The sequence below is a fragment of the Musa acuminata genome, chromosome BXJ2-6, assembly GCF_036884655.1.
Source record: "Musa acuminata AAA Group cultivar baxijiao chromosome BXJ2-6, Cavendish_Baxijiao_AAA, whole genome shotgun sequence".
Taxonomy (NCBI): Eukaryota; Viridiplantae; Streptophyta; class Magnoliopsida; order Zingiberales; family Musaceae; genus Musa; species Musa acuminata.
This window is the reverse complement of record NC_088343.1, coordinates 38,539,478-38,567,314: the sequence shown is the minus strand read 5'-3', so window position 1 is coordinate 38,567,314 and position 27,837 is coordinate 38,539,478. Positions and strand designations below refer to the sequence as shown.

The 27,837-nt window shown below is 42.9% G+C and overlaps 3 protein-coding genes, 1 long non-coding RNA gene and 1 pseudogene across 4 annotated transcripts; 2 read left to right on the top strand and 3 right to left on the bottom strand.

Annotated features, from left to right (window-relative positions):
- Positions 1-1,635: 1,635 nt before the first annotated feature.
- On the top strand, positions 1,636-4,513 carry LOC135613954 (proline-rich receptor-like protein kinase PERK13; annotated as a pseudogene).
- Positions 4,514-5,644: 1,131 nt separating this feature from the next.
- On the top strand, positions 5,645-8,371 carry LOC135615494 (cinnamoyl-CoA reductase-like SNL6). Its single transcript, XM_065114070.1, has 5 exons — positions 5,645-5,941; positions 6,619-6,794; positions 7,251-7,454; positions 7,705-7,858; positions 7,929-8,371. The coding sequence occupies exons 1-5, from the start codon at positions 5,680-5,682 to the stop codon at positions 8,237-8,239; spliced, it is 1,107 nt and encodes a 368-aa protein (XP_064970142.1). The 5' UTR covers positions 5,645-5,679; the 3' UTR covers positions 8,240-8,371.
- A 663-nt stretch (positions 8,372-9,034) lies between these two features.
- Positions 9,035-11,505, bottom strand: LOC135615495 (uncharacterized). Its single transcript, XR_010488033.1, has 2 exons — positions 11,166-11,505; positions 9,035-9,909 (listed from the first exon to the last, which is right to left on the bottom strand). It is a non-coding gene; the product is annotated as an uncharacterized LOC135615495 (long non-coding RNA).
- A 4,827-nt stretch (positions 11,506-16,332) lies between these two features.
- On the bottom strand, positions 16,333-17,793 carry LOC135613952 (anthocyanin 3'-O-beta-glucosyltransferase-like). The gene has a single exon (XM_065110951.1). The coding sequence runs from the start codon at positions 17,758-17,760 to the stop codon at positions 16,333-16,335; it is 1,428 nt and encodes a 475-aa protein (XP_064967023.1). The 5' UTR covers positions 17,761-17,793.
- A 4,565-nt stretch (positions 17,794-22,358) lies between these two features.
- On the bottom strand, positions 22,359-23,995 carry LOC103989223 (anthocyanin 3'-O-beta-glucosyltransferase). The gene has a single exon (XM_009408024.3). The coding sequence runs from the start codon at positions 23,926-23,928 to the stop codon at positions 22,501-22,503; it is 1,428 nt and encodes a 475-aa protein (XP_009406299.2). The 5' UTR covers positions 23,929-23,995; the 3' UTR covers positions 22,359-22,500.
- Positions 23,996-27,837: the final 3,842 nt, after the last annotated feature.

The window sequence follows — 27,837 nt, the reverse complement described above, 5'->3', positions numbered from 1 at the left end:
TGACTAAGCTATTAGAAAGGAGTCCAATATATATGAGGTCCTGAACACTTACACATGGATCTCACAAAGAACAAGAAAACCGAAGAAGAAAAATTCCAGTGCTGATGTGCAACAGTTCCTTGAACTTTAGCATGTAAATGTGATGATTGAATCCATCTTGTTCATCAAACAAGTGACAAGAGAAGAATATACCTCTGTGAACATATCTATGCAGATCCTTAAAACCATCAGGTAATTCCGGATCAGTGTACACTGCTGCGCCTAGCTAGCAGCATTTGATGTGCCATCGATCCTCAAGACAATAATAAGATATGCACCTAATGAATGCAGAGATTAAGGAACCAAGATGAAAACCTGCAACAGTGGTGATACATGTCAACTGCTGCTGCGTGATCTTCACCCGTCAATGCTTTGTTTCTCGTAGGATCACAGAAGTCGAGTCCATCGATCTGCTCAAATGCAAGCAAGTAACCACAGCCCAGGAGCTGTGCCTGACAAGAAGAGAAATAATTGTGCAGAGCCATAGGTAGGGTTTTCTGGTGATATCCGAGGATATGCATATGAACACAAGGCATGAGAGAGAGAGAGAGAGAGAGAGAGAGAAGTGGGAGTCGAGAGATGCAATCCTTGGCTAAATGGGAAGGGTTAGAGCCAAATGATGGAAATAGTGTGCTCATCGTAACGACATCTTTGCGTTGTATAGTTGGCTGTATCCTTCCGAGTCGTGCTGTCCCATTCATCCTCGAGCCAAAGGCATCCGACAGGAACATGCGGTGGTGTTTATATGCAAGCTTATAATACGTTAAAATCAAATTATTAGTAGAATATATTCGATTAAATTCTGTCATTCGTGTTGTCACCAACTCTTATATCTGCAAGTAATGGCTCAATCAGCTAAATTTAGATGAGTATGTGGGTGACATCCTCAATCAGCTGTTTGAGATTAGATCAGTAAATATGATATATTTACTATTATTTTCTACATATAATAAAGTAAATTTTTGAGATTTGTGGAAAAGCATGCACAAGAAATTATGGGATTAGATCAAAATTAAGCAAACCATGCAAATGTGTTGTTTTGTCGTTTAGTTTATTTTTATGAAGCAGAGCACTGAAATAGCAGAAAATATGGTTCGAATGGCGTTGATGGCGCTATTTTTGGCGTGAATTCCCCGAGCAGCGAACGGACGAGCTGATCTCCAGAGGAGCGCCCTCCCCGGATTCTTCTCCGCGGCCGTCGATGGTTCCCCTCCCCCTGCAATTGGCCCCACAAATTTGGCACGCCTTCTCTCCTTCCCAGGTTTTGGATCCCGTCGCTGCCATTTCTCCGGCTTTCTTGAATCGTGGAGCCAAATCTTTGCCGTCCCCCTCGATTCCGTCTCTTCTCTTCTCCTTTGATGTAGAGACATCAGCCTTCGGCGTTCTTTCAGCTTCCGGAACGGAGGCAGTGTTGGGAGATCGATCGTGTCGTCGCGTTCATGGTTGCACCCATCGCTGCCGAGCCTGCCAAGGTTTCGATCTTACTCGTGTTCCTCGTGGTTTTTGGTCTCTGATGTCATGATCTGGTCTTCTCGTGTGCATGCAGAAGGAGGGATTGCATGAACGATTGGTTTTGCGCGGTTGAGTTTGGAGAGGACGAGAGGAGCAACAGGAGAGAACAGAGGAAGAGGAGGAAATGTCAGATTCGGCTCCACCTCCTGAGGGTCTGAGCTCTAACTCGACGGCTAGCACGTCTCCACCTCCCTCGGAGGCGACTTCTCCGCCGCCATCGACCTCTCCGCCATCTCCACCAGCTTCGGCGCCGCCTCCCGAGAGTCCACCTCCGTCCGAAAACCCATCCCCGTCGCCACCATATTCGCCTCCGCTACAACCTTCTGATTCAACTGCATCTCCTCCGCCTGAGTCATCACCACTCACCCCTCCACCGAATACGCCGCCAACTTTGGCACCACCGAATACCCCACCACCAAATGCCTCCCCTCCTCCTCCAATTCCACCTCCACCTCCTCCTCCTCCTTCTCCTCCTCCTCCCAAAGCTGCCTCCCCCGTTCCTTCACCACCATCACGTGTTCTTACCTCTCCGCCTCCGCCTCCTCCTGCTTCTCCTCCTCCAGCATCGTCACCTCCTGTTAGCTCACCATCGGATTCAAGATCTCCCCCTCCGCCGCCACCTACACCCGTCGTCGTGCCGCCACCTACACCCGTCGTCGTGCCGCCATCACCTAGTCCTCCAAAGGTTGCTCCATCTCCTGGAAACCAAGAATCACGACCACCACCACCTCCTCCTGTGTCTGCAACTGCACCAAGTTCTCCAACTCCGCCGTCCGTACCTGCACCCGCACCATCATCAACCATTACCACTCCAACTCCGCCATCCGTGCCGACACCCGTAACACCTATCCATAAGAACACTACTTCACATTCCCCATCACCTACTGTTCCGCGGCACATTTCCCCTTCCAAAAATTCAAGCTCCTCTCCTTCCGCTGCTTCATCGAATTCACAAGGCAATCATGAAACGGTAACATTGGTCGGAATAACTGTTGCTGGAGTATTAGTCGCCTTAGTTGCCATTTTCTTCGTGGTCTTAAGGAAGAAGAATAAAAGAACGCATGGCTTAACAGGACAGTCCAGGCGTCCACCTTCTGAAATTGCACTACCAAGTGAGTAACCGCAGATTTCCTTCCCGTTGGATCTCGTTCTCATTTTTTCCATCGGTTCATCGTAGATGGCCGCTACCATGGACCGGCAGGTGCAGCAGCCGGAAGAGCTCCACATCCAGATGCCAATCACGCAGCGTCTCCTTCCGGGGAAAGCTCGTACGGGAGTTATGGTCGCCAGGTTCGTGCTGCTGAGGGGATCGATCCTGCAGGGTCCAAGTCATGGTTTACATACGAAGAGCTGATGGACATAACGAATGGGTTTTCTCGGGAGAATCATATTGGCGAGGGAGGGTTCGGATCTGTGTACAAGGGTGTGCTGCAAGACGGTAGAGAAGTGGCGGTGAAGCAGCTTAAGATTGGGAGTGGACAAGGCGACAGGGAATTCAAGGCGGAAGTGGAGATCATCAGCCGCGTCCACCACCGCCATCTGGTTTCTCTGGTGGGTTACTGCATAGCAGAACAACATCGGCTGCTGGTCTACGAGTTCGTCTCCAATAAAACTCTAGACCACCATTTGCATGGTACATAAATTCTTGGATATATTCCTTTCCTGTCGTGGTTGTTTAGCCCAGAGATCGACTTGACTTCAACTCCCAATCTCTAACTATTAGGAGAGGGACTTCCCGTTCTCGACTGGGGCAAACGAATGAGAATTGCTGTAGGCTCTGCTCGTGGACTGGCGTACCTGCATGAAGATTGTGAGTTACTCCTCGTTTCCTTGTCTCTTTATCTATAATCACCACGACAGATCCGCTTCATTCTTGATTCTTCTTGCCGTAGGTCATCCTCGGATCATTCACAGGGACATCAAGTCGGCTAATATCCTTTTGGATGAATCCTTCGAAGCGCAGGTAAAAATGCTTCGTTAACTCCAAATGTTCAGGTTCATTTGTTCTTTGGTAGACTATGCATTAATGCCATCTTTCTTTACTCTATCGCATTTACAGGTAGCAGATTTTGGGCTGGCAAAACTAGCAAACGATGCACATACGCATGTGTCGACCAGAGTTATGGGAACATTCGGGTGCGTGCTCTGTTCTTCTTTGCTGGGACATTCATAATCTTTCCTTGCTGATGTAGTTCATGCTCTTATTTTCAGGTACTTGGCACCGGAGTATGCATCGAGCGGAAAATTAACAGATAGATCAGATGTTTATTCATTTGGAGTCGTGCTTCTGGAACTCATAACCGGGCGAAAACCTGTTGATGCATCTCGGCCTTTGGGCGACGAGAGCTTGGTGGAATGGGTATGCTGAGTTTGTTGGCCTTACAGCGGCTTTATCATCAAGCGCATGAGCATTTACTGTGTGTTCTTTTACAGGCTCGACCACTCTTGATTCATGCTCTTGAAACAGGCGACTACGAAGAATTAGTGGACCCAAAGCTTGAGAACAACTTTCTAAAAGCTGATATGTTACGTGTGATCGAAGCAGCTGCTGCTTGCGTCCGTCACTCTGCTCCCAAGCGACCACGAATGGTGCAGGTAACCGACCTCGGTGTTCGTTTCTACATCCTGCAGTAATCTGCACTCCTACATCGCTCGCGACTCTAATGCAAGTGGTCGTCTTCCTTCTCGCGTTAGGTGCTGAGAGCATTGGATAGCGAGGGAAGCCTGTCTGATCTCTCCAATGGCGTCAAGTTCGGCCAGAGCACCGTCTACAACTCTGGCCAGTACTCCGCTGACATCCAAAAGCTGCGCAGAATGGCGTTCGATAGTGGGGGCTTCAGCATCGACTACGACCATTCCGGTGAGCATGAGCACGAACACGGAAGCAACTCGACATACAGCAGTGCCGAGCACTAGACGAGGAGGAGGAGGAGGCAACCCGTGAAGTTGGATCGTCTTCTGGACGCTGGAGGAACGCTGTCGTCGTACTGGTTTCGAGTGCAGAGAGGATGGCATTTCCTGTACGCATACATAGGGTGATGATAAATACCTACTTGGACTCGAAACTGTTGAGAAGGAAAGCGAAGAATGACTCCTCGATGTTCCTCGCAGAGAAAGAGGCGTTTTGAAGGAGTATTTAGAGTGCAGAGCAGAGTGTTTCTGTACACTTCCACATACAGATTAATAACCTATTATCTTTCCAAGCTTTGCAACACCCTCTTCCCAATTGTACTACTTATTGATGTCACAATATACAGTAATGCCCGACGTCGTCAGATCCTTGGAAAGACTTCCCCCGCTATCAACCATCTGACCACTCGAGTGTTCCTACAAATCGTCCGCCTCGTCGGTTGTTTGAAGGCGCAGATCGCATCGAGTTGTCGTTGGTCGCCTCGCGTGGCAGCAGCACGAGGCCAAACGGCGCTCTGCGTTTAGGACCGAGTCGGGGAAATCGCCGGCTCTTTGAAGCGTCTGGTCCTCCATGTAATGCGCGGTCACCATCGAGCAGGCCTCGCGGCCTGTGACGTGCGAATCGCAAAATCCAGGCAGTCCCAGTCAGCCCTTATCCTCCGTACCTGAGTGGAGAGTACAATGACGACGATGGCGGGACCCAGTCACGCAGGTGGAGCGTTGCTCCTAACGGAGTGGAACCCCATTATAACTTCCACTAACAAATATGGCAGTGATAAACCATGAGCGTAGTCTCTCGATCGACCGCCAATAGGACCACATTAGCATTCTGTGGGGCCGCCTCACCTAATCAGCCTTTGAAGCGTGCCGAATTGGAAATGAAGCACATGGATGCGTGGCCCCACTAGTTGCATTCTCGGCCAATTAATGTGTCCTAAATGCCAAAATATATTATGGACTCGGACGTTTTCATAATGTCGACAGTTGAGTTGAAAATGGATTGACACGGGTCGAGTCGAAGCCGAGACGAGACCCGTTCCTAATTCTATTCTCACCCGATTTAGCCCCGATCATGGCACCATTACGGCCAGACCGCAACGTCGTCATCAAATGACGTACCTCCACGCGGTGTGAATGTATCAATCCCCCCTTTTTATATTTTGCGGCCTCTTGCGATCTCACAAGAACACAAGAAACGGAGGGGAGGGAGCGACGGAGATGGGGGTGTTGAGGAGCATGGCCAGCTTGGAGGCGGAGATCGAGGAGATGCGGGAGACGCTCCTGCGAAGCAGGGGGAGCGGGAGGGCCGATGTGCTGAAGGCGGAGCCGGGAGGCGTACGACGGAGGGTGGTCGGTGACGGCGGGGGTGGCGACGCGCGGACGGTGTGCGTCACCGGGGGGATCTCCTTCATCGGCTTCGCCGTCGTCAACCGCCTCCTCGATCGTGGTTACACCGTGCGCCTCGCCCTCCAATCCCAAGGTTCGCCTTCTTCCCCAATCTCTCCCTCTCCCTTTTTTCTCATCAGCCGGATCAATCGGTACGTTCTCGATGGGTACCCACCGCTTGCTTTGGTCGACCTCGTCGATCTCTATGCTGATGCTCTCTATGGCGTCGAGATGCCGCGGGTGCTTCGGGTTGCACACGCGTGATTGACACCTGACATGAAAATTAGGTGGGCCCGTCAATAGCTCGATGTGGCTCTGTAGGTGTTCGACTCTATGAATGGATCCAAACTTTCGTTCCTCTAGTAGAACTCGAGGAACGAGTTTCTATTAGCCCTCAGATCTGATGGACCATTAATTTAGCTTTCTTTGACTATCTACACAATGATTTCTTAGGAATTACGCATATTTTGAACCCGGGAGGTCTGTAGTATCTATCCAACCTGACCTAACATTCGTGTCTTATTGTTCTTTGTCCATACTGTAGTAAAGGGGACAATAGTTTGTTGCATCACAGCGACGTAAAGGTCTCTGGTTGGTGTTCCCAACAATCATGAATTCGGGTTGATGGACTCGACCAGGTCGTATGTAGCGGAACGCATGATAGAAATGCGCATGCAGATAGATATCCTAACGCTTTTTGCTTTCTTTAATGTTCCGATCATCGCCGGCTTGATTTGCTTGCTGGTCGTGACCGGTGGGTTTTGCTTGCAGAGGATTTCGACAAGCTAAGGGAGACGGAGATGTTTGGCGAGATGGGCAGGGACGGAGTGTGGGCGGTGATGGCCGACGTGATGGACTTGGAGAGCTTGCGCCAAGCGTTCGACGGTTGCGCCGGGGTGTTCCATACCTCAAGCGTGGTCGATCCGGGGGGTCTATCTGGTTACACGGTGAGCCGTCCCTTTTCCTTGTTCCATGCCTCAAGCCTGGCTTCCTTTACATCGTCACGTCAATCGTCGAGAGTAGGTGCAAACGTTCAATTTATCACTAGCAAATCGACCCTTTTTTAGGACTTTTGATTGGGTCTCCAAGTCTCTGTTCTCATCACTAGCAAATCGGCAGAGTGAATACAATATAGTCCCTTGCTTCGTTGCTCTTTCAACTAGTAATTTTTCTCTGTGCCATTCCTGCACTGTCTTCTGACTGCAAATGAATGCTTTGTTTGCTCTCTATAACGTGGACTAGACTCGAATAATTCTTGTCCGGAAGGCGGCTAGTTCTCTTTGGAATGCTAAGCATGTTGCAGGTCAGAAAGTAATGAGATAATGATCGAGAGAGGTAGGATAGATAATTATTCTTTTCTGGCATGTAATGCCAATCTTACTTGGGTTCCTATGACTCCACAGAAGCACATGGCGGACAAGGAGGTGAGAGCAGCGGAGCTGGTGGTTGAAGCCTGCGTGAGAACCCAATCGGTCCGGAGATGTGTCTTCACCTCCTCCCTTCTAGCTTGTGTTTGGCGAGAGAACACCTGTACTCGTAGTAGCCGTCGCGCCACCAGTGTCGACGAGAACTGCTGGAGCGATCAAAGCGTATGTCGTGACAGAAAGGCGAGTACCCAATAATTAATCGTTGCCAATTCAGCAGTGGTGGGGCTATACAACGAAATGCCACCCACCTCATTTAATTAAAGATGAACATTGATCGCGGCTCTTTTAGACTAATTCATTAACGTCCTTCTCACTGATAGATTCAATTTATGTGGAGTGGTAACACATTTGTCGGTAAGATGTGAGCTTACTCACCTCCTAAGGGCTACGTTTCTGTCTAAGGACTCCTTTCTTTGGAACAATTTGACAGCTATGGTTGGCACTGGGCAAGACGATGGCAGAGAAAGCGGCATGGCGGGCGGCACGAGGAAGGGACTTGAAACTGGTGACTGTTTGCCCGGCCCTTGTCACCGGACATGGTTTCCGCCGTCGCAACTCTACCAGTTCCATTGCCTACCTCAAAGGTTAGCAACCACTATTAGATCCCTCGATCGTGTGTAGCTTCGCTAAATAGGCCACGGTAATTTTTGGCAGGAGCTCGGCAGCTGTTCACGGAGGGGTTGCTCGCCACCATCGACGTGGAGAAGGTCGCAGAGGCTCACGTAGCAGTCTACGAGGCAATGGACAGCACTGCTTGTGGTCGGTACATCTGCTACGATCACATCATTCGAAGCGGCCAAGAAGCGGCCGAATTAGAGCAGCAGCTTGGCCTCCCCGGTAGGATATCCGGGGACGCCCACGCCGACCACCCTACCTGGGTGGAGCTCTCCAACCGGAAGCTCTCCAGGCTGTTGGCTTCGAGGAGGAGGTGTGGATACGATAGATACTCCATCTTGCAGGGTTAACCCTGCCGGAAGACAACATATGAGACTGCCAATGGAGTGTTATGAGCTGACCGCTGTTGGTTTTGCGAGCCAGAGGGAGGGAAGCCTTTGTACATAAATTAGGACGATAAAAATACTGCAAATTTAGCTTCAGCTTGATCTTCTTCTTCCTCCTCTTCGTTTTAACAGCATATACCAAGCGAAAAAAGAAAGAAGATGCAGGGGATCGATCTCAATGCCTGCCAGGCAACTCCTAATAGAGATTTACCTTATTAACACTCGACTACAACTTGACGAAAAGATCGACGATGGTGAATTTAATGGTGTGCTGATGTTGATGTTGTGACAGTCATTGAATCCCTTGCATTCTTCTCTGTTGGAGGTCGGTGCGTGGAACAGTGGAAATGGAATCAACTGCTACAACTGTGGCACCTTATGATGCCCCTACCCTTCCTGCAAGTTTCTGCTGCGTGTAGGCCTCGATGTGATGAGGCCAGGATCGTCATATTTATTACCTGCCACACCATGGATACGGCTAATCTATTACATTTCGACGAGAACATCTATTGTGCAGTGGGACATAAGGACATGTGAAATACCCATAAACCCTAAACTCACGATCAGGTCTACCATTTACCTGGTTTGGGAACACGACCCTACAATCATACAAATAAGCATACAAGAAACAGATGAACATTTTGGACCGGTAAAAATCACATGACATGACAGACAAATCCCATCTTGGCAACTTCTGCAAGTCTGCGACCAGAGATGTTTAAACAGCTTCCATGTTGTCAAACATTAAAGACTTAGACATGATAATACCATTATTGGCTGCATCAAATTTGGGCTGCATCAATACGATTATGTAACACCTCACACAAGTCACAAGAATCAGTACAGCTTTTCACAATCAATGCACCTGAGAGAGGAATCTCAGCAATGCAACTGATGATAGAGAAGGGAAACCAACAGGACATTTCCATCTCTCTCGCAGACTTGTAACCTTGCGCAAACAAGCAGAGACAACCCCACGCGGCACAGTGCATCTCTCATGCCTTGCCGTAGCAGTAGCTTCCAAAACCCATCATCACTCACCAGAGGTGGTAGGGGCATCTCGGGCACTCCCGCCCTGCGCCTTCCCTAGTTGCCCCTCCCTTGAGTTCCCGAGAAGGACAACCTCCCGAACCCCCAGTGCCCGATCTGATACAGTTCCATCCACACCTTATCAGCATCGAGTCTTGGACCTCCACGGCCGTTCTCTCCCTCCCTCGTTCCCCAGATGCCCTCCTCGTCCCACTCTCGTATCTTCTCCAGGCTCTTCCCTTCCCTTCCCTTAATGACCACCTCTGTCATCTTCTCCGCTTCTCCTCCCTCGTCTCTTACCCTTCTTCTGCGTAGCGACCCCCCTTTCCTCTTCAGCATTGCCAAACATCTCCTCGACACCACCCAGGGGACCTTAACCAAGGTCAAGGCCAGCATGTTCACAACCGCGCAGGGGCAGCAACCCAGCGCGATGCAGTCGGCGACGAGGACCGCGGTGCACGATCGGCACGACGCACCGGTGCACTCGATGTGGTCTCCGGCCTCGTCTGGCGTAGCGAAGCGGCTCCTCGTCGGCGCTTCGCTCTTCGACCTCTCCATCAGGGGACCCGGCTTCTGCGCTGCTTCAACGTCGAGTAAATGGAGCTCTGTGGTGTCACATATATAGACGTCAGAAGCGCGATCTTTATTTCATGGGATCATGACGATGATATTTCCTTGAAGGGAACATGTAGTACAAGTTAATAGAACGCCTCGCTGACAACCCTGAAATCGCCATTGACCCACTTAGCTGCGTTGGTGCCATTTGGAGGATGTGGCGCAGGGGGGTGGATTAATGGCCTTGAGCGTGCTTGCAACAGGGAAAGTTATCGAGGTGATGAGTGCAGTAGTAATTGGTCAGAAGTTGAAGGTGGGGTTTCTACATCACACCAAGACAACACATGCAGTCGCCATTGAGGCAAAGCTGCAGCCCCAAGTATTCACGATTAGGTATTGTGATCGTATAAACTAGTTGGTAGGGAGCGGAGCGGGTGGGTCTGACTCCATTAGAGATTCATCGATACGAACTCACGTAGGTCCCCAACACGTTTGGATCGTTGCTCATTTTTAAGAGGCCATTATGTTTGGTCAAGTCACTCAGCTCCTATATATGCTGTCCTGTACTAATCATCAAGATATGTATAAACAAAAGGACACAAATCTTATCCCTTCAATTTGATCTACAGTCGGCTTCAAGTTCTGGATTAAATAACAGCTTTTTGTGGAGAGGAGGAAACAGACGGTGGCGTCAACTCAAACAAGCAATTCCCACCTTCTTATCAGGTATGTCATGTCTCACTTTTTCTTCTTCATCAATCCAACCGACCAAAGAGGCTCAAGTGCGCAGCACGGTGTCTTGTGATCTCATGTCCACCCAAACAACACTGGATTTTTGTAAACACTGTGCACAAGTTCTAAGTGTACTGCGGCTGACAATAAATCTAGAGATGGGAGAAAATGACAAGATGGACAACTGTGATATGGTGATTATTTATTTGGTATCGGACAAGGAGCCATGTCGAATCAATCTTTTCATTTGCCACAGATGCCAGGCTTTCTTTAATACGATCTGCAAAGATGCTTGACCATTTACAGTCACTCTATTAGGAAATGACTTGTTCGATGGTGATCTAAGCGTCCACAGAAAGAAAGCAGCGGCCCAGATGTCAATCTACCCCATTATGATAACTATCATTTACCTCGACATTAGTTTCGCTTTGGGATGCCAAAGCATCGAAAAGGCTACATGAAGCCGTCGCATGAAGCACTAGTGGTGCTACGATCAATCTACGTTTCTTCACTCTCGATCGTTACCACACACAGACACAGAATGCAATGAGAGAAGAGAAGTTGGGAGGCTGACCTGCTGCAGTGAAATGGCGGTGCCACCCAAGATGGAGCCGTCGGATGTCAACCGAGCGTTCATGGAACCAGCCCCGGAGGGCAACAGGCGACGGACCGGATCAGACGAGTTCGCCGGAGAGGTCGAGGAAGGTGGAAGGGAGCCGAGCGTTTCCCCTTCCTTCCACCATCCTTCACCTCAACTCACGAGACTTCCAAGCCTCAATTGGAATCAGCTTGGCGGACTCGCAAGTTCATAAATAAGATTGGAACGGGGATTGCATTAAAAATAGTTTCCAATTCCCGAGGCCAGCGCATGAGCGGTTGACTTGTCCCCTGGCCTGGCTGAAGAGGTCAGGGATCAGCTGCTGCATCACTTCCGCCATATAAGAAACAAAAGAATACTGTTCTTTGAAACAGTTTGCTTCATTATTTTGATGCTATAGACTGGTGTGGATACATATCCACGGAGATGAGGGCGTTTCCAGACGTGCGGCTTCCCTGTCTTCGTGAATGACCAAACACGTAAGACTCGGCTCCCATTGGTTCCCAGCTGTGGTGCCCACGAGAACGTTGTGGTTCGGCGGGGAAAGAGAAGGAGAGAGTAGATAGGTCGGCGTGGGAGGGGCACACATTGGGGTGACGTGGCAATAGTCAGCACATCGGTTGCACGTTGGGGGAGTCAAACAAAGTTGGAGACGGCATCGATGACGTGGGGAACAGCAAATATATTTCGAGAGTCGCAGTGCCGTACGTTAATCTGAGATCCGAGCAGTGTCCATCAGCAATGGGATATGTCTCGGTATCTATGCCACGATAGTTTAATCTTCAAATTAGGAATAATTACATATTATCTCATATAATTAATTATAATTATTATCTCGATCATTATATTTTAAAAAATAATATTAAAAATTTTATACTTACGAAAGTAAAATATTTAACATTGATTCTTCTTACCTTGATAACTTTGTTCACGAAAAAAATTACACGTGTTATCACACACAAAAAATATACTAATAAAAAGAATAAAAATATAATTATATTATTTTTTAAATTATTAATTTTATATAAAATTTTTGTTTTAATCGATTTTCTCGTCCTCTTCTCTTTCCAACATGCTCGTTTGTCATCAATTGCACTTGCTCCCTCGCCCATCACATTTGCTTGCCTGTTGCTCCTACTCATCCACTGATAGGTCTACTGTCATCTATAACTCCTCTTTCTCGAAGTCCACCGCCCACCACTCTACCTAGGTGTAGGCTGTTGCTCTCTAGTAAGAATGCATGGACCAGGATCCCTAGCACCCCATTGAATGGCTCATCGTCGCCATTGTAAAACCCCATCTTGACGTCCGATACTTCGTACTCTACCGATTCCATGAATTGCACCTCCTCTCCTCCTTTGCTCACCTGTTGCACTCGCTTATCCACTAATAGGTCCACTGCCACATATAACTCCTTCCCAAAGTCCATTGCCCATCACTCCATCATGTCCAAATGCAGACTATCGCTTTTTCAATGAGAATGCGTGGGCAAGGATCCCCAGCACCCCATGAAAGGGCTCATCGTCGCTGTGGTCGTTGCTTTAAAACCCTACTTTGATGTCTGCCACTTTGTACTCTGCCGACTCCATGAACTGCACCTCCTCCCCTCATTTGCTTGCCCATCATACCCGCTCATCCACTGATAGGTCCACCGCCACTTGTAACTCCTTCTCGAAGTCCATTGCCCATCGCTCCATCACGTCCAGGTGCAAACTATCACTCTCCAACAAGAATGCAAAGGCTAAGATCCCTAGCACACCGTCGAAGGGCTTGTTGTTGTCATGGTCATTACTATAAAACCCCAACTTGACATCCACCACTTCGTACTCCATCGATTCCTTGAACCGCATCTCCTCCCCTCCTCTACTCACCCACCACCCATCGCACCTACTCGCCCATTGCTTGCCATGGACGAGTAGGTTGGAAAGAGGAGGGGAGAAATTTATATAAAATTAATAATATAAAAGATAATAAAATTATATTTTTATTATTTTTCATTTACATTTGTTTGCATGAAATAACACATGTGATTTTTTCTGTCAATAAAGTTAATGATATAGGGAGAATTGATGTTAAATATTTTATTTTCATAAGTATAAGGACCCAATGCTATAATTTAAAATATACAAATTGAAATACTAATCGTAGTTAATTATAAGGGGATAATCTTTAATTATCCCTCAATCCAAGGTTAAGCATTGGAATATGTCTAATATGCTCTCTTAAGATAAAATATTAAATATTATTTGAGGCACTCTTTTAACTAAGCATCATAAACTTGTCGATGCACCATTCTCGACTAAGCATCGAAAGTTACCTTATGATGCATCTTCCTTAGGCTTGACATTAAAAGTTGCTTGATGTACCCTCAATTGTTTAAGCATCAAAAGTTGCTCAACGGACCCTCCTCAAGCTAAGCATCAAAAATTACCTTGATCCACCCTCCTTACACAAGGTATCACAAGTTATCAATCCACTAGGCTAAGCACCAAAAATTACTTAATACACTCTCCTTAGGCTAAGTATCAAAAGTTATTTGATATATCCTAAGCTTTTTTATATGTATTTCTCGGACTAAGTATCATAAGTTATTTAATGCGTCTTTGTGTTAAGCATTACAAGTTGTCCCGATGCATCTTCCTTGGACAAGGCATTAAAAATTTCCCATATGCCCTCCTCTAACTAGCATTAGAAGATGCTCGGTGAGTATCAAAAGTTACTTGATATGCCCTTCAAAGGTTAGTCATTATAAATTACTCAATGAATCGTTCTCGAGCAAAGCATTGGAAGTTATCCAATGCATCCTCTTCGCCCTAAGCATCAAAAGTTTTTTGATATGTCCACTTTAGTTTAAATATTAAAGGTCATCCAATACTTATACAAACACTATAACAAAAATATATTTTACTTATGAATCATAGTCATATATCCTCGACGATCACAGTAATAGAACCGGAAACAATCGTAGTAATATATTATTTTTAGCTGATGTGATATCGTAGAAATAGAGTATTCTACCTTCTGAACTATAAGCACATTATTTTATCTTACGATCGACATATGCAATCTGCATTCAACAACCACAATAGCAATAGATGATCTTATGAAACTACATCACTATGTGTTTTCTCTTCATAAGATGGAAAATGTTTTACCCTGTGGATGACAATTACAACAACACATAAGATGATTTATTCATAGATACACTTAATATCTATCAAGATAGTTTCATACAAGACTCATTCTTTCATCAACTATATCAATTATTTTTTATAAAAATAGACTTCAATATTAGGATAAGTCAAACTTCATATACACATTCGTAACAAGATGACCAATTTCATATAAGTTTGTTGTAACATAATATTATCGAAATGGCCCAGAATAATTTTTCATTTGCTTGCTGGAGTAACTCCCAAAAATTCGATACCTTTAAATTCTTAAATTCTAAATTAGAAACATGAAATTCTTTATTTCCACCTATTCATGTGAAATTGACATTTTTGTGGCCTTGGAATTAACTAAAAATGACATAAGACCATAACTTGTTTATTTTTTTGGAATATTATCAACTTATCTTTTTCATTTTACATTGTGTACTATATTTATAGCATGCTTTATCGTTTTCTTTGTTTTTCCCATGCAATATACAACAATTATGGTAAGCATACAAGGCTTAACTCTTGAATAAATTTTTTGAGGATAATTATATATTATCCCTTGTAATTAGTTACCTTTAGTATCTTGGTCTCTATATTTTAAAAAATTACAATAAAATCTTTATATTTATGAAAGTGAAATATTTAACTCAATTTCTTTTCACACTGTTAATTATATTGATAGAAATATCGCAGGGTTTATCATTGAGAACATATTGACTCTACTTCACTTTTATTTACCATGTATGGTATTTTCATTAACAGAATCAATAATGTAAGGAGCAATAAAATTAAATATTAAAAGTATAAAGATCCCAATATAACTTTTGAAAGTATAGGGATCGGAATGCTAAAGATAACTAATTTCGGGGGTAATATATAATTAGTCTAACTTTTTGTCTGACTTAATTTAAGTTCATGTGGTAATACAAAATTTTTTATTCTAAGTAATTTATTGAATAACTTGTTATTCCCATCATGAAAATACTACAAATGATGAATTTTGTAGAATAATAGAAAGTTTGCTAAAGAATGAGCACTTTGGTTACAATTCTTAGCTAGCATCACTAACGAGATGCTTCCAATCCTATATGAAATTATTTATGTTATCGATCCAAGTGGTCAGCCAATGTGCATATTATGTAATCATTCATATATTTGATGCATAGGCAAGTTATCTTCTATATGTATGGTGTTGGAAGATGAAAATATTAATTTAGGATTCAACCTAGATTCTGCATGATAAACCCAAGTTAATACCCTCTTAAAAATCGATGGCAAATAAGATGGTATTGTACAAATTCTCGATTCGCATAATAATAATTGCAACATAATTCAATTTGCATGGACAAAAAGATTTTTTTCATCTTGAGCCACTCGTTCAAATGCAAAATTAATAAAATTTATAATCCTTTGTATATATTTCTTACTAACTCTATTTTTATTTTGAATTTAACTTTTAATATTTCGCTTGGATCCATTTAAGAATCAATGCATGAGAACTCAATCAAAATAGAGATAAAAAATATCTTTATCTACATATTTAATATATATTTTTTTATTTTTAATCTAAGAATTCAAAAGAAATAATTTATTTTATCTTCATAAAATAAGAAATCTGACATGCAATGATTAAAAATGATTTATACGGATCTAATAGATATATTAGTATTATCCTCAATCTAAATATTTAGACTAATAGTTTATGTTCAATGAAATTAATGGGTCAATTAATAGATTTTAAAACTTAAAAGAAATATATTCAAAAAAGAAATTAGAAATGAAATAAATCTATTATTATAATATTTATAAATCGTAATGTATCAATGAACACAATAAACATTAGTCACTTATGAATGTGATTTTATAAAATTACATTTGTAATGTAAACTTCATCCAAATGAATTCATAGAAAGGAGATTACTTTAATAACAACAAAAAAACAGCAATGTCCCAAAGTGCAAACACAAACGAAAACACTTGCACTAAATCCCACGGCTATCTTTCAGGTTGACCATATCATCCAGAAGGCAGCTTACGTCCGTGTGAGAGGACCCACCCTCTTCCACCGCCTTGTTCGCCAACTCCTTGAGCTTCTCTGCCCTCTTCCTCCTGTTCTCCGCCTCCTCGTCGCTCCCCATCAGCTCATCCACCGCCTTCTTTATTGCTTCTCCCTTCACGAGCCCCCTCTTTTCCTTGTGGTTGCTGCACACTGTTGCTCCCACGGCAATCCCGACCCGTAGCACCTCCACCACCAGCTTCTCGTTGAAGAATTGCTCCGCAAACAGCGGCCAGGTCGCCATCGGCACGCCTGCGCTCACCCCTTCCAAGCACGAGTTCCATCCGCAGTGCGTCACGAATCCTCCGACTGCCTTGTGGTTCAGAATCAGCAGCTGCGGCGCCCATCCCCTTATCAGGAGACCTTTCCCTTCGCCGGTCACCCTCTCCTCGAACCGTTCGGGCAGCCACTCCGATAGCTCGCCGTCGTAACGCACCACCCAGATGAACGGGTGATCAGAAGCTTCAAGGCCCAGTGCAATCTCGTGCAGCTGCGTAGTCGTGCATTGGCCTAAACTCCCGAAGCAAACATAGAGCACCGACCTCGGCTTCTTGCTGTCTAACCATGTCAAGCATTCATCGGAGCTAATCGAAGCCGTGTTGCCTCTCGCCGCCTTCTCCTTTGCGAGTTGATTGTGGAGGGATAGTGGTCCGACGTGCCATAACTTCGTCTCGCTCCCCTTCTTGACCAAATCAATGTAGTCTGACTCTAACTCGTAAAAGCTGTTGACCAGCATGCCATAACTCGTGCGATAGCCATCGTCCAACCGCTCAATGAAGTCATCCGGTTTCGTGATGAATCCTGGGAGCTGCGACCATGTCATCCGCAACCGATGTGGTAACCCGGGCACATCAAAGGCCTCCTCATTCTCATGCAACTTGAGGCGTCTCAAAGCACCGGACACGACGGTGAAGAAGGTGTTGGAACCGTGGAAGACGAGCCTCGGGATGCCGAACTCTTTGGCGAGATCGGAAGCCCAAGGGTAGAAAATATCGGCGACGATGCCGTCAGGACGGTGAGCTCGGAGGAGTTGCTTGAAGGGAGCTTCGAGCATGTTGATGGCGGTCGCGAATTCTGGGGTGATTTCAGAGTTGTTGAAGGCGAAGAGGTTCTCATAGCCTTGAGAGATGCCGGACTCGAGGCATGGAAAGGAGAGGACGAGGATCTGGATGGGGTGGCGGAGGGAGGCGTCGGCGTTAGCGAGGTCGAGGGTGGGCTGGATGAGGGGAACGTTGGCGGCGGTGGTGACGATGGTGGATCTGACGCCGCGGCCGGCGAAGACGCGGGCTAAGTCGACCATGGGGATCATGTGGCCGGGGGCGAGGAAGGGCAAGAAGAAGACGTGGAGATCCATGGCAAGGAGAGGCTAGTTGTGCATGGAAGTGTTGGCGTGGGGGTGAGGGAGGACAGCTTTATGCAGTAGTTATTGGGTATCTTAAAAACTTCCTGTGGTTGGATATATTTACGAATGGAATGTTAGCTGCAGAACGAGGCACCATAAATAAAACTGAAAGGACCCTTTGCCGTCATTAAATTGCCTCCTTGCATGAAATTAAAATTAATATATTAATTTTTTTTTAAAAAAATAAGGTAGATAATATATATATTATCTATGGTTAATCCTCATCTGAATCTTTTAATATTTTAAGTTATTCTACCATGTATAAAAAATAATTTTAATAAATCTAAAAATAATTTATAATCTTACACTTTAAAACTAATAGGAAATATATAATCACAGCTATCGCTGATCATACGAGGTAACAAACTCAGGTCAATTACCAAACTGTCTCCTTCTTAATAATAGTTTGAAATTTATAAATTAATTATTAATTTAAATCTTTTAATACGTTTTTCTTAGAAACTATAATTATAAATGATTATTAAGCAACGTAGTAATAAGGAAAGATCGTTTTTTTTTCCCCTCTTCCCTCTCTCTCTCTCTCTCTCTCTCTCTCTCTCTCTCTCTCTCTCTCAGGCGACTCATCCTCAGCATCGACCAGGTGCGTTGATCCATCCATCCTAAGGGACAATGCTAATCTTTTTTCATTATAATGTTTATTTTCTTTTCCCTTTTGGTTTAGGGATTTTTTAGGCTCTCTTTTTTCTTCCTAGAAATCGTATGTCGTCGGCGGTCATCGGCTCCCGATCCATCACAGGAAGATTCGATGCCGTCAAAATAAAGTCAACAAGTCCAAATAAAAAAAAATACAACATACTTTAGGAAAGAAAAGTTATGTCAGGTTCATTGATGAAAAGGTAAGTACATTTCTTTATAAACATTCGATGTATTTTTTATATTTATTAATGATATTATAACTAGAAATGATACTTGTATATGTGGATGAGGATGCAGCAAGAGTAATTGTATATGTCACTTTAACTTTTCATTACTATTGTGATTTTTATTAATTTAAATTTTTTATTAAAAATATATTTGATTTTATTACAGGAACAAATAAAGAATCTTTAAGCATAATATCCTGAATTTACTATGATTGATATTTCATTAAGTGAATATATCATTATATATATATATATATATATATTATATAAGCATTGCATTTTAAAAAAAAGCACTATAAAAATTTTTATATTGTATTCTACTAACTAGGAACCAAGAAGTGTATTCCTCGTATGTAATTGAATGAACCGTCTAATCATAGACTGATGAATCATTGAAGAGAATTGCTTTACTTGTTCTTGATGGGGAAATATAAACAATCATGATAATTCATTCGCGTATGCATCTAGGGAGTTTTACTTGTTCTCGATGAGGATACATAAATAATCATGATAATTCATTCGCACATGTATTAAGAAAATAGTATGATAAAATATTATAAAGAATCATGTTTGATATACGATCTACTAGACTATGTTAATCAGTGGCTCCACACTATGATAGGTTTATAGCTCCTTTCACAATGTGCACTTTCAATGTAGACTACTAGTAATATATATACTACATATTAACAATCATGTCAATATATTAAATTTTAAAAAATAATAATCATTTTCAAGTGATAGATTCAAACTTTTAAATTTATCAAATCATAAAAACATAAAACATCAATATCTTAATAGTTCTCAATCAATCAGAACTTAATTTAAATAGTCTAATTGACTTGAACTAAGCTCAACTCAATTAGGACATAATGGAACTACATAAAATCTTTATAGAATAAGTCTGGAATCACTCTAGACCGGTTTAATTTAGATTTGATTGATTTTAATTAGGCTAAGTATATATGAACTAGTCAAGTTAGTCTAAAATCACCTTAAACCAGTGTTCAAACTTATGTGATTTAGTAAATTAATGAGCTCAAACCAATAAATGAGAGAAAAAATTAGACTATATAGTATAGTGTTAGCCTAAACCAATCGACCCACCTAAGCCTAGATCACGTCCGTTGCATATGCTTGTCTCAAGTAATAGGTTAGGTTAATGTATAATGAGCTGGATAGAGAAGTGATGATGTATCTAGCATTAGCTGAGCAAGCTTAACTTTGCAAATTGGCTAAGCTTTATCACTAAATTGGGTCATACTTAGACTCGCGGGTTGGGTTGTATCTACGCACATGAGTTTGAGTTATATCTGAATACATGAATTGGGTTATACCTAACCACATGAGTTGAATCATGCTTGGCCATATAGGTTCAGTCATACCTTATCATATGGATTGGGTTATACTTGATCACAAAGGTTGGATTATACATGGTCACATGTGTTTTGAAAGATTAACCTAACTTAAGTTAGGCTCCCATTAAACTCCTCTTATCAAATTAAATTTTAATATTTTAAAGTATTAGAGAGTAACTCAAATCCATAAATTAAAGAATTTAAATCTATAATCTTAAATTAATTAAATAATAAAAATTTACACATAATTTTAAAACATGAATATATCTAATTAAATAAATTAAAATTATTATATTAATCTAAAAATAAGAATTTTAATAATTAAATCATTCTTATGATTAACTTAAGCTTAAGAGACCATTATAACTTAATTAATCATTTTAACATCACAAATCAATTATCATTATTTATTAATAATTTTTTAAAAAATTAAAATATTATTATGTATCATAAAATTATAACAATCCTAATATTAAAGATTTAAAACATAAATCACAATTGATTATAAAAAAAAAATAAAGGATTCCATCTCTCCTCGAGAATCCTCACTCTTATTACTAGGCTTGATGACGAATAAGAAAAGAGCCACTTTTATATAGGAGAAGATCTACCTAAAATGTAAGCATTAATTTAATTTTTAATTTTAATTTATTTTTATTTTACTTTCATACACAAAAATAAAAATATAATATTTATTTTATATGGTTCACATACAAAAATAAAATATGAACTATTTACTTTCTAAAAATCACATCATTATTATGAAATAAATAAATTAATAATTTAATTGATTGATGAAAGTTTTAATTTATTCACATGATTAAGGAAATAAATTTTAATCATTTCCTTAATCATACTACATAACTATATGATCGATGATTATAATTTATCTCTCCTACTTCTCTCTTGGTTCCCATTAAAGATATTTATCTCACTTCTCTCTAATATTCAAGATCATTTCAAAAAAACTGATGAATTCTAGAAGAGATAAATAGAGCAACCTTAAAACTAAAATATTTTATTAAACATAATAACTTACTATATATTCAACCCTCAGATTTTTTAACCTCTTTTAGCTCCACTTCATCTTTCCTTAGTATTTAACTTAATTTCTCTTCACATCGTTAATTCTATTGATAGAAATATCACAGGGTTTATCATGAGCACGTAGTGACTCTACCTCACTTCCGTTTACCATGTGTAGTATTTTCGTTAACAAAATCAATAATATGAGGAGAAATAAAATTAAATATTAAAAGTATAAAGATTTCAGTATAATTTTTTGAAAGTGTAAGGATCGAAGTGCTAAAGATAATTAATTACGAGAATAATCTATAATTAGTCTAACTTTCTGTCTGACTTAATTTAAGTTCATGTGGTAATACAAAATTTTTTATTCCAAGAAATTTATTGAATAACTTGTTATTCCCATCATAAAAATACTACAAAAGATGAATTTTGTAGAATAATAGAAAGTTTGCTAAAGAATGAGCACTTTGGTTACAATTCTTAGCTAGCATCACTAACGAGATGCTTCCAATCCTATATGAAATTATTTATGTTATCGATCCAAGTGGTCGGTCAATGTGAATATTATGTAATCATTCATATATTTGATGCATAGGCAAGTTATCTTCTATATGTATGGTGTTGGAAGATGAAAATATTAATTAAGGATTCAACCTAGATTCTGCATGATGAACCCAAGTTAATACCCTCTTAAAAATCGATGGCAAATAAGATGGTGTTGTACAAATTCTCGATTCATATAACAATAATTGCAACATAATTTAATTTGCAGGGACAAAAAGATTTTGAATTTAACTCTTATCTTGATCCTTTGTATATATTTCTTACTAACTCTATCTTTATTTTGAATTTAACTTTTAATATTTGATCCGTTGATAAAATGATGAAACGACAACTCACTTGGATCCATTTAGGAAACTCAATCAAAATAGAGATAAAAAATATCTTTATCTACATATTTAATATTTTTTTTCATTTTTAAGAAGTCAAAAGAAAGATTCCATTTTATCTACATAAAATAAGAAATTTGACATGTAAAGATTAAAAATGATTTATAAGAATCTAATGGATATATTATTGTTAACTTCAACCTAAGTATTTAGAATAGCAGTTCAAGCTCAACAAAGTTAATGAGTCAATCATCCTATTAGACTCTAATAGATTTTAAAATTTAAAAGGAATATATTCAAAAAAATTAGAAATGAAATAAATCTATTATTATAATATTTAAAAAATCATAATGTATCAAAGAACACAATAAATATTAGAACGGTCACCATTAGTCACTAATGAATGTGATTTTATAAACCTATATTTGAAATGTAAACTTCATCCAAATGAGTCCATACAAGGGAGATTACGTTAATAACAACAATATCCAGCAATGACCCAAAGAGCAAACACAAACGAAAACACTTCCGCTAAATCCCACGACCAGCTTTCAGGTTGACCATATCAGCCAGAAGGCAGCTGAGGTCCATGTGAGAGGACCCACCCTCTGCCACCGCCTTGATCGCCAACTCCTTGAGCTTCTCTGCCCTCTTCCTCCTGCTCTCTGCCTCCTCGCCGCTCCCCATCAGCTCGTCCACCGCCTTCTTTATTGCTTCTGCCTTCACAAGCGCCCTCTTTTCCTTGCGGTTGCTGCACACTGTTGCTCCCACCGCAATCCCGACCCGCAGCACGTCCACCACCAGCTTCTCGTTGAAGAATTGCTCCGCAAACAGCGGCCAGGTCACCATCGGCACGCCTGCGCTCATCCCTTCCAAGCACGAGTTCCATCCGCAGTGCGTCACGGACCCTCCGACTGCCTCATGGTTCAGAATCAGCAGTTGCGGCGCCCATCCCTTTATTAGTAGACCTTTCCCTTCGCCGATCACCCTCTCATTGAACCGTTCTGGCAGCCACTCCGTTGGCTCGCCGGCGTTGCTCACTACCCAAATGAACGGGTGATCAGAAGCTTCAAGGCCCAGTGCGATCTCGTGCAGCTGGGTAGTCGTGCATTGGCCTAAACTCCCGAAGCAAACATAGAGCACCGACCTCGGCCTCTTGCTGTCTAACCATGTCAAGCATTCATCGGAGCTAACCGAAGTCGTGTTTCCTCTCGCCGCCTTCTCCTCTGCGTGTTGATTGTGGAGGGATAGTGGTCCGACGTGCCATAACTTCGTCTCGCTCCCCTTCTTGACCAAATCAATGTAGTCTGTCTCTAACTCGTAAAAGCTGTTGACCAGCATGCCATAACTCGTGCGATAGCCATCGCCCAACCGCTCCATTGAGTCATCCGGTTTCGTGATGAATTCTGGGAGCTGCGACCATGTCATCTGAAACCGATGCGGTAACCCGGGCACATCAAAGGCCTGCTCACTCTCATGCAACTTGAGGCGTCCCAAAGCACCGGACACGACGGTGCAGAAGGTGTTGGAGCCGTGGAAGGAGAGCCTCGGGATGCCGAACTCTTTGGCGGCATCCGAAGCCCAAGCGTAGAAAATATCTGCGACGATGCCGTCAGGACGGTGAGCTTGGAGGAGTTGCTTGAAGGGATCTTCGAGCATGTTGATGGCGGTCATGAATTCGGGGGTGACTTCGGGGTCGTTGAACGCGAGGAGGTTCTCGTGGCCTAGGGGTATGCCGGACTCGAAGGACGGGAAGGAGAGGACGAGGATCTGGATGGGATGACGGAGGGAGTCATCGGCGTTGGCCAGGTCGACGGTGGGCTGGATGAGGGGAACGTTGGCGGTGGTGGTGACGATGGTGGATCTGACGCCGCGGCCGGCGAAGACGCCGGCTAAGTCGACCATGGGGATCATATGGCCGGGGGCGAGGAAGGGCAAGAAGAAGAAGTGGAGATCCATGGCAAGTAGAGGGGAGGATAAGTGGAGAAGGAATGGGGGAGGAGAGTAGCTTGTTGTGTATGTATGAGATAATCGGCACGCAGACCGACTTTGTGTGGTCTCGTTGACTTGATGGTCAAAATCGGCGGCATTTGGTTGGCATCGTATTGAACGAAAGCATCGGACTACCCGATCGCTTGTTTGTGACACTCCGGAGTCCACGAGGCCGGCGGCTAAGAATGAAACACGTCGTATTCAATAATACGACTATTGTTAGTTCATAGATACCGTGATTTGTAACTTAACACAGCCCATTCAGTTATGAAAATACGAATCCATCTCAAAAGCCTAAGTGGATTCCTTGGGAGTAATTTGGTCATGTGATTGAGATAATATGTAAATTCTTGAGGCTTCGCTAGCTCATGGAGATTGATCCACTATTTCTTGGAGGTGTGGTTTGCCTACTAAAGGAAGGTGCTACTTGCCCTTGTCTGATGATGCTCCGTATCACTCCGAGGAATTCTTAAGATGCATCAGGGTCCTACATAATTGGTAAATATTGGGGGATTTCTCGACCCGATCCCTCTAATGCTTAAGTCAGTAGAAAAAGTGGAGAAAATTTAACAGAACTTAGGAGAGTTTTTCTTATATTCGTCCCTTAATATGGTTTTAGGGATTGACTTTTATTCCTGATTAATGGGAGGAGGGTGTTCGATTGCTCATTCTCCTTTTAGCTTCTTGAAGGGTTCATTTATATCGATGGCTAGTGAACATGTCTTCTTATTTGATTATGTCAGGGAAAGACGATTGGGGGCAAGTCATTTGCCAAGGTAGGGGCATGCTTGAAACTGACAGAGGATGGGGAACAATATCAGGTGCCTAAAGAGTTAGACGACACCGTCTAAGATTAATGCTCCTTAGGATTAAGCATGCGAACCCCTGTGAAATTATGGCGAGGGTGGCGTGATCGAGGGAAAGTCAAGAAATTAGGTCTAATTGCTATGCACCACTATCTTGTGTGACTTTCCATGTGTGTGTTGATTCCAAGTGACGACCTTTGATCGGTTAAATCAGTAGTGTAGCTTTTGTGTCATTGTTTTCTCTATCATTCGTCCCCTTAGAAGTCATGTCTCATGCTCCGACATGGGTTTCGAGGTGTGTCATCTATTTTTTATTCATTTTGTTGCTATAGGCATTTTTCGTCAGTTTGCTTCAGCGGTCGAGTTGATGGCCAAGTCTTATGACCAGCTCGTGCTAGTGATTTCTTGACTAATGGTGGTGTGAGTTGGGTTTCTCGACCCAATCGGTCTGTCGCATTTTTGTTTTGCTTGTTTGACTTTTGCTATAGTAGTCATATTTTTCCATGGCATTTTTCGTTATAGTGGGTCTTTGGATTGATCGTTATGGTGGGATTTTATGGCTCCATCATGGCTTTATTCTTTTCTAGTCTCCCCCTTCCGCTTCGTGGGGGTTTGACGGTGGGCTCTCATTCTGTTGCTTCCAGGAGAGGGCATCGATTTTGGCATTTCACCTTCTGGTGGATCTTGGCTTGACCATTGTAGCGGGAGTATGAATATGTTATGGCAGCTTCCGTCATAGCATGTCTTATCCCAACCATCATAGTGGTAGTATGAATCCACCATGGTAGATTCTACCATAGTGGGTCTTGTCTTGACCGCCACAACGATAGTATGAATCCACCGTGGCAACTACCAATCGTCTTCTGGTTAAGGCATGGGGGGTACTTGGTTTTTATGAAGTGAGTTAACCACGGCAGGGTTTGTGCTTGATGGTCCTGATCATGGTGGTGTTCCTCTCGCTTGGTGAAGGGCTCTGTGGGCCTCGAGACTTGTCTGTCCCATTGGGCTTTGGAGTCTTCGATCCGTTATGGATAGGCTTGAATCCCATTACTGTGGGTGTAGTTGATGTGGCAGAGATCTCATGCCATCCCAAAGCAAATTTGGGCATGGATAGCTGTCTCACCATGGGAGGTGAGGGGTCTTTTTGGCTTCTCTTCAATTGTCGAGAGGGCTTTATCTATACCCTAACTTTTTCCTGATTCCTGCTTCCTTGTGTGTTTTCATTTTTGCTCAATCCCCCCATTGTTACCCTAAGGACTTGCTTTGTTGTTCCCTTCTTTCCTTCGATCTTTCGTTTCCTAGATCAAGATGTCTTCTTCCTCAGACTCTAGTTCATGTTATCGCTCCATCGGAGCTTTTGGTCCATCTCGAAGAGTGGTGCAAGGTAGTTCTTCATCTTTGAGGGACGCACCACGAGTCGACCCAAGAGGTATGTGTGACTTGAGATTGGTGAAGGATGCACATGACTATGATTCACTCCTAATGGTGTTTTAATTGGAGTAGATGCGATCTCGTTATCGCATTCCGGTTGGAATACACATTGTCTGTTCCTGAACCTAGACAACGTCCCTTCCACTCGGCCCTTGGGGGTTTCTATTTATCCTGTGATGCCTTTGAGGTGGGGTTGCATCTTCCTTTCCATCTTATCATTGTGTCTTGTCTTTAACAGTGGCAAATTTCTTTATCATAAATGGCGTTCAATTCATGGCATTATTTGGTAGCCTTCATTGGTGAGTGTAGGGGAGTGGGGGTCATTCCTACCCATGCCTGTTTAGCTCCTACTTTCACCTATGTAGAGGGCCGAGTGGCTACTATCTATCCGCTCGAGGGAGATTTAAGGTCAGTGGTGCTCCTTTCAACAACAAGGGCTAGAGGGCGAGGTTCTTTTTCATAAGTGCTCACCGAGAATAGAGTTTTCCCTTAGCTTGGTTGGCATAAGTAATTGACAATACTCCTCCTGCTTTGTCGAATAAGGATACTACCAACATTCTCTGTTTGAGGGGGATTCTCTCTACTTCAGGTGCTATAAGGCAGATAGATGAGGATTGGTTAGTTGAGGCCGGTCTAAGCCTGCCTCCAAAGGCTATGACTTGATTTCCTCCTGCATCCTTTTTTGTGTTGTATCTGGCATCTCCCATATGTTTCTTAATTTTGTGGGTATGGATCTCTCATATTTGAGGAGGCATGGTTCTTCAACGGGTTCTTTAGCTTCTTAGAATGCTCACATGATGGGCAGTTTCTATTGGAAAACCTTGGGCAGTATCACATGCGTAGCGAAAGAACAGAAAACAAAAATCTTAGATTTCCCATAGAAAAGTTTCTCATCCTTGTGCGAACGATTAGTGCATGGAAAACCTACAAAACCGAAAACTGCGCATATATAAACGATGTGTTACCTAAGAAGATCATATATCCCTTAAAATTTTTAGATCTATAGGAAAGGATGAATGATGTTAGATGTCATACTCTCTAGTAGTGATATATATGGTAGATGCAGTGAAGACACTCCTCATATCGCTGCACGAGCTTACTCTCCATGCCCATCACGTGATTAAGAAGGGGCCAACCCTTCTTGCTATCCACATGTCCTAAACTGGGGCTATCGGCTAAGGAGGAGAGGTAGATAGAAGAATATGAGATGGTAGCAAAAAAGAGTCTAGCCTATGCCTCTTTGGTTCCCTTATATTTATAGAGGTTCCTATTAATTTAATCCTAATGGATCATGCCCTATTGGGTATTAAATTTTCATCCAATTACCAAAGCCTCTTGGATTAGTGGATCTCTACCCAATAATCTCTCATTGACTCTTATTAGATTTTATTCATAAGATATAATAATTATGGGCTTATTAGATATCCAATAAGATAGGGGGTACAACGGATATCTCATATTCGAATCTCTACTCGTCATAACATCTATGCAGATATCTCATATCCAATAAGATGGGCGGGTGCAATGTCTATGTGCAGGCGGCCTACCTGCATGTACTACCATTGCAAGCAGACGGTTATCGCTCGTCGATCGCCTACAGCCCTTGCTCGCAGGTAGCCAGGCTGAGAGCTCCCTTGGG

Excerpts from the sequence above, each read along its gene's own strand:
- LOC103989223 (XM_009408024.3), bottom strand. The coding sequence starts at position 23,928 with ATGGATCTCCACTTCTTCTTCTTGCCCTTCCTCGCCCCCGGCCATATG.
- LOC135615494 (XM_065114070.1), top strand. The coding sequence starts at position 5,680 with ATGGGGGTGTTGAGGAGCATGGCCAGCTTGGAGGCGGAGATCGAGGAG. Across the intron at positions 6,795-7,250 it reads GGGGTCTATCTGGTTACACG|AAGCACATGGCGGACAAGGA; the intron begins GTGAGCCGTCCC and ends ATGACTCCACAG. Across the intron at positions 7,455-7,704 it reads GCGTATGTCGTGACAGAAAG|CTATGGTTGGCACTGGGCAA; the intron begins GCGAGTACCCAA and ends ACAATTTGACAG.
- LOC135613952 (XM_065110951.1), bottom strand. The coding sequence starts at position 17,760 with ATGGATCTCCACGTCTTCTTCTTGCCCTTCCTCGCCCCCGGCCACATG.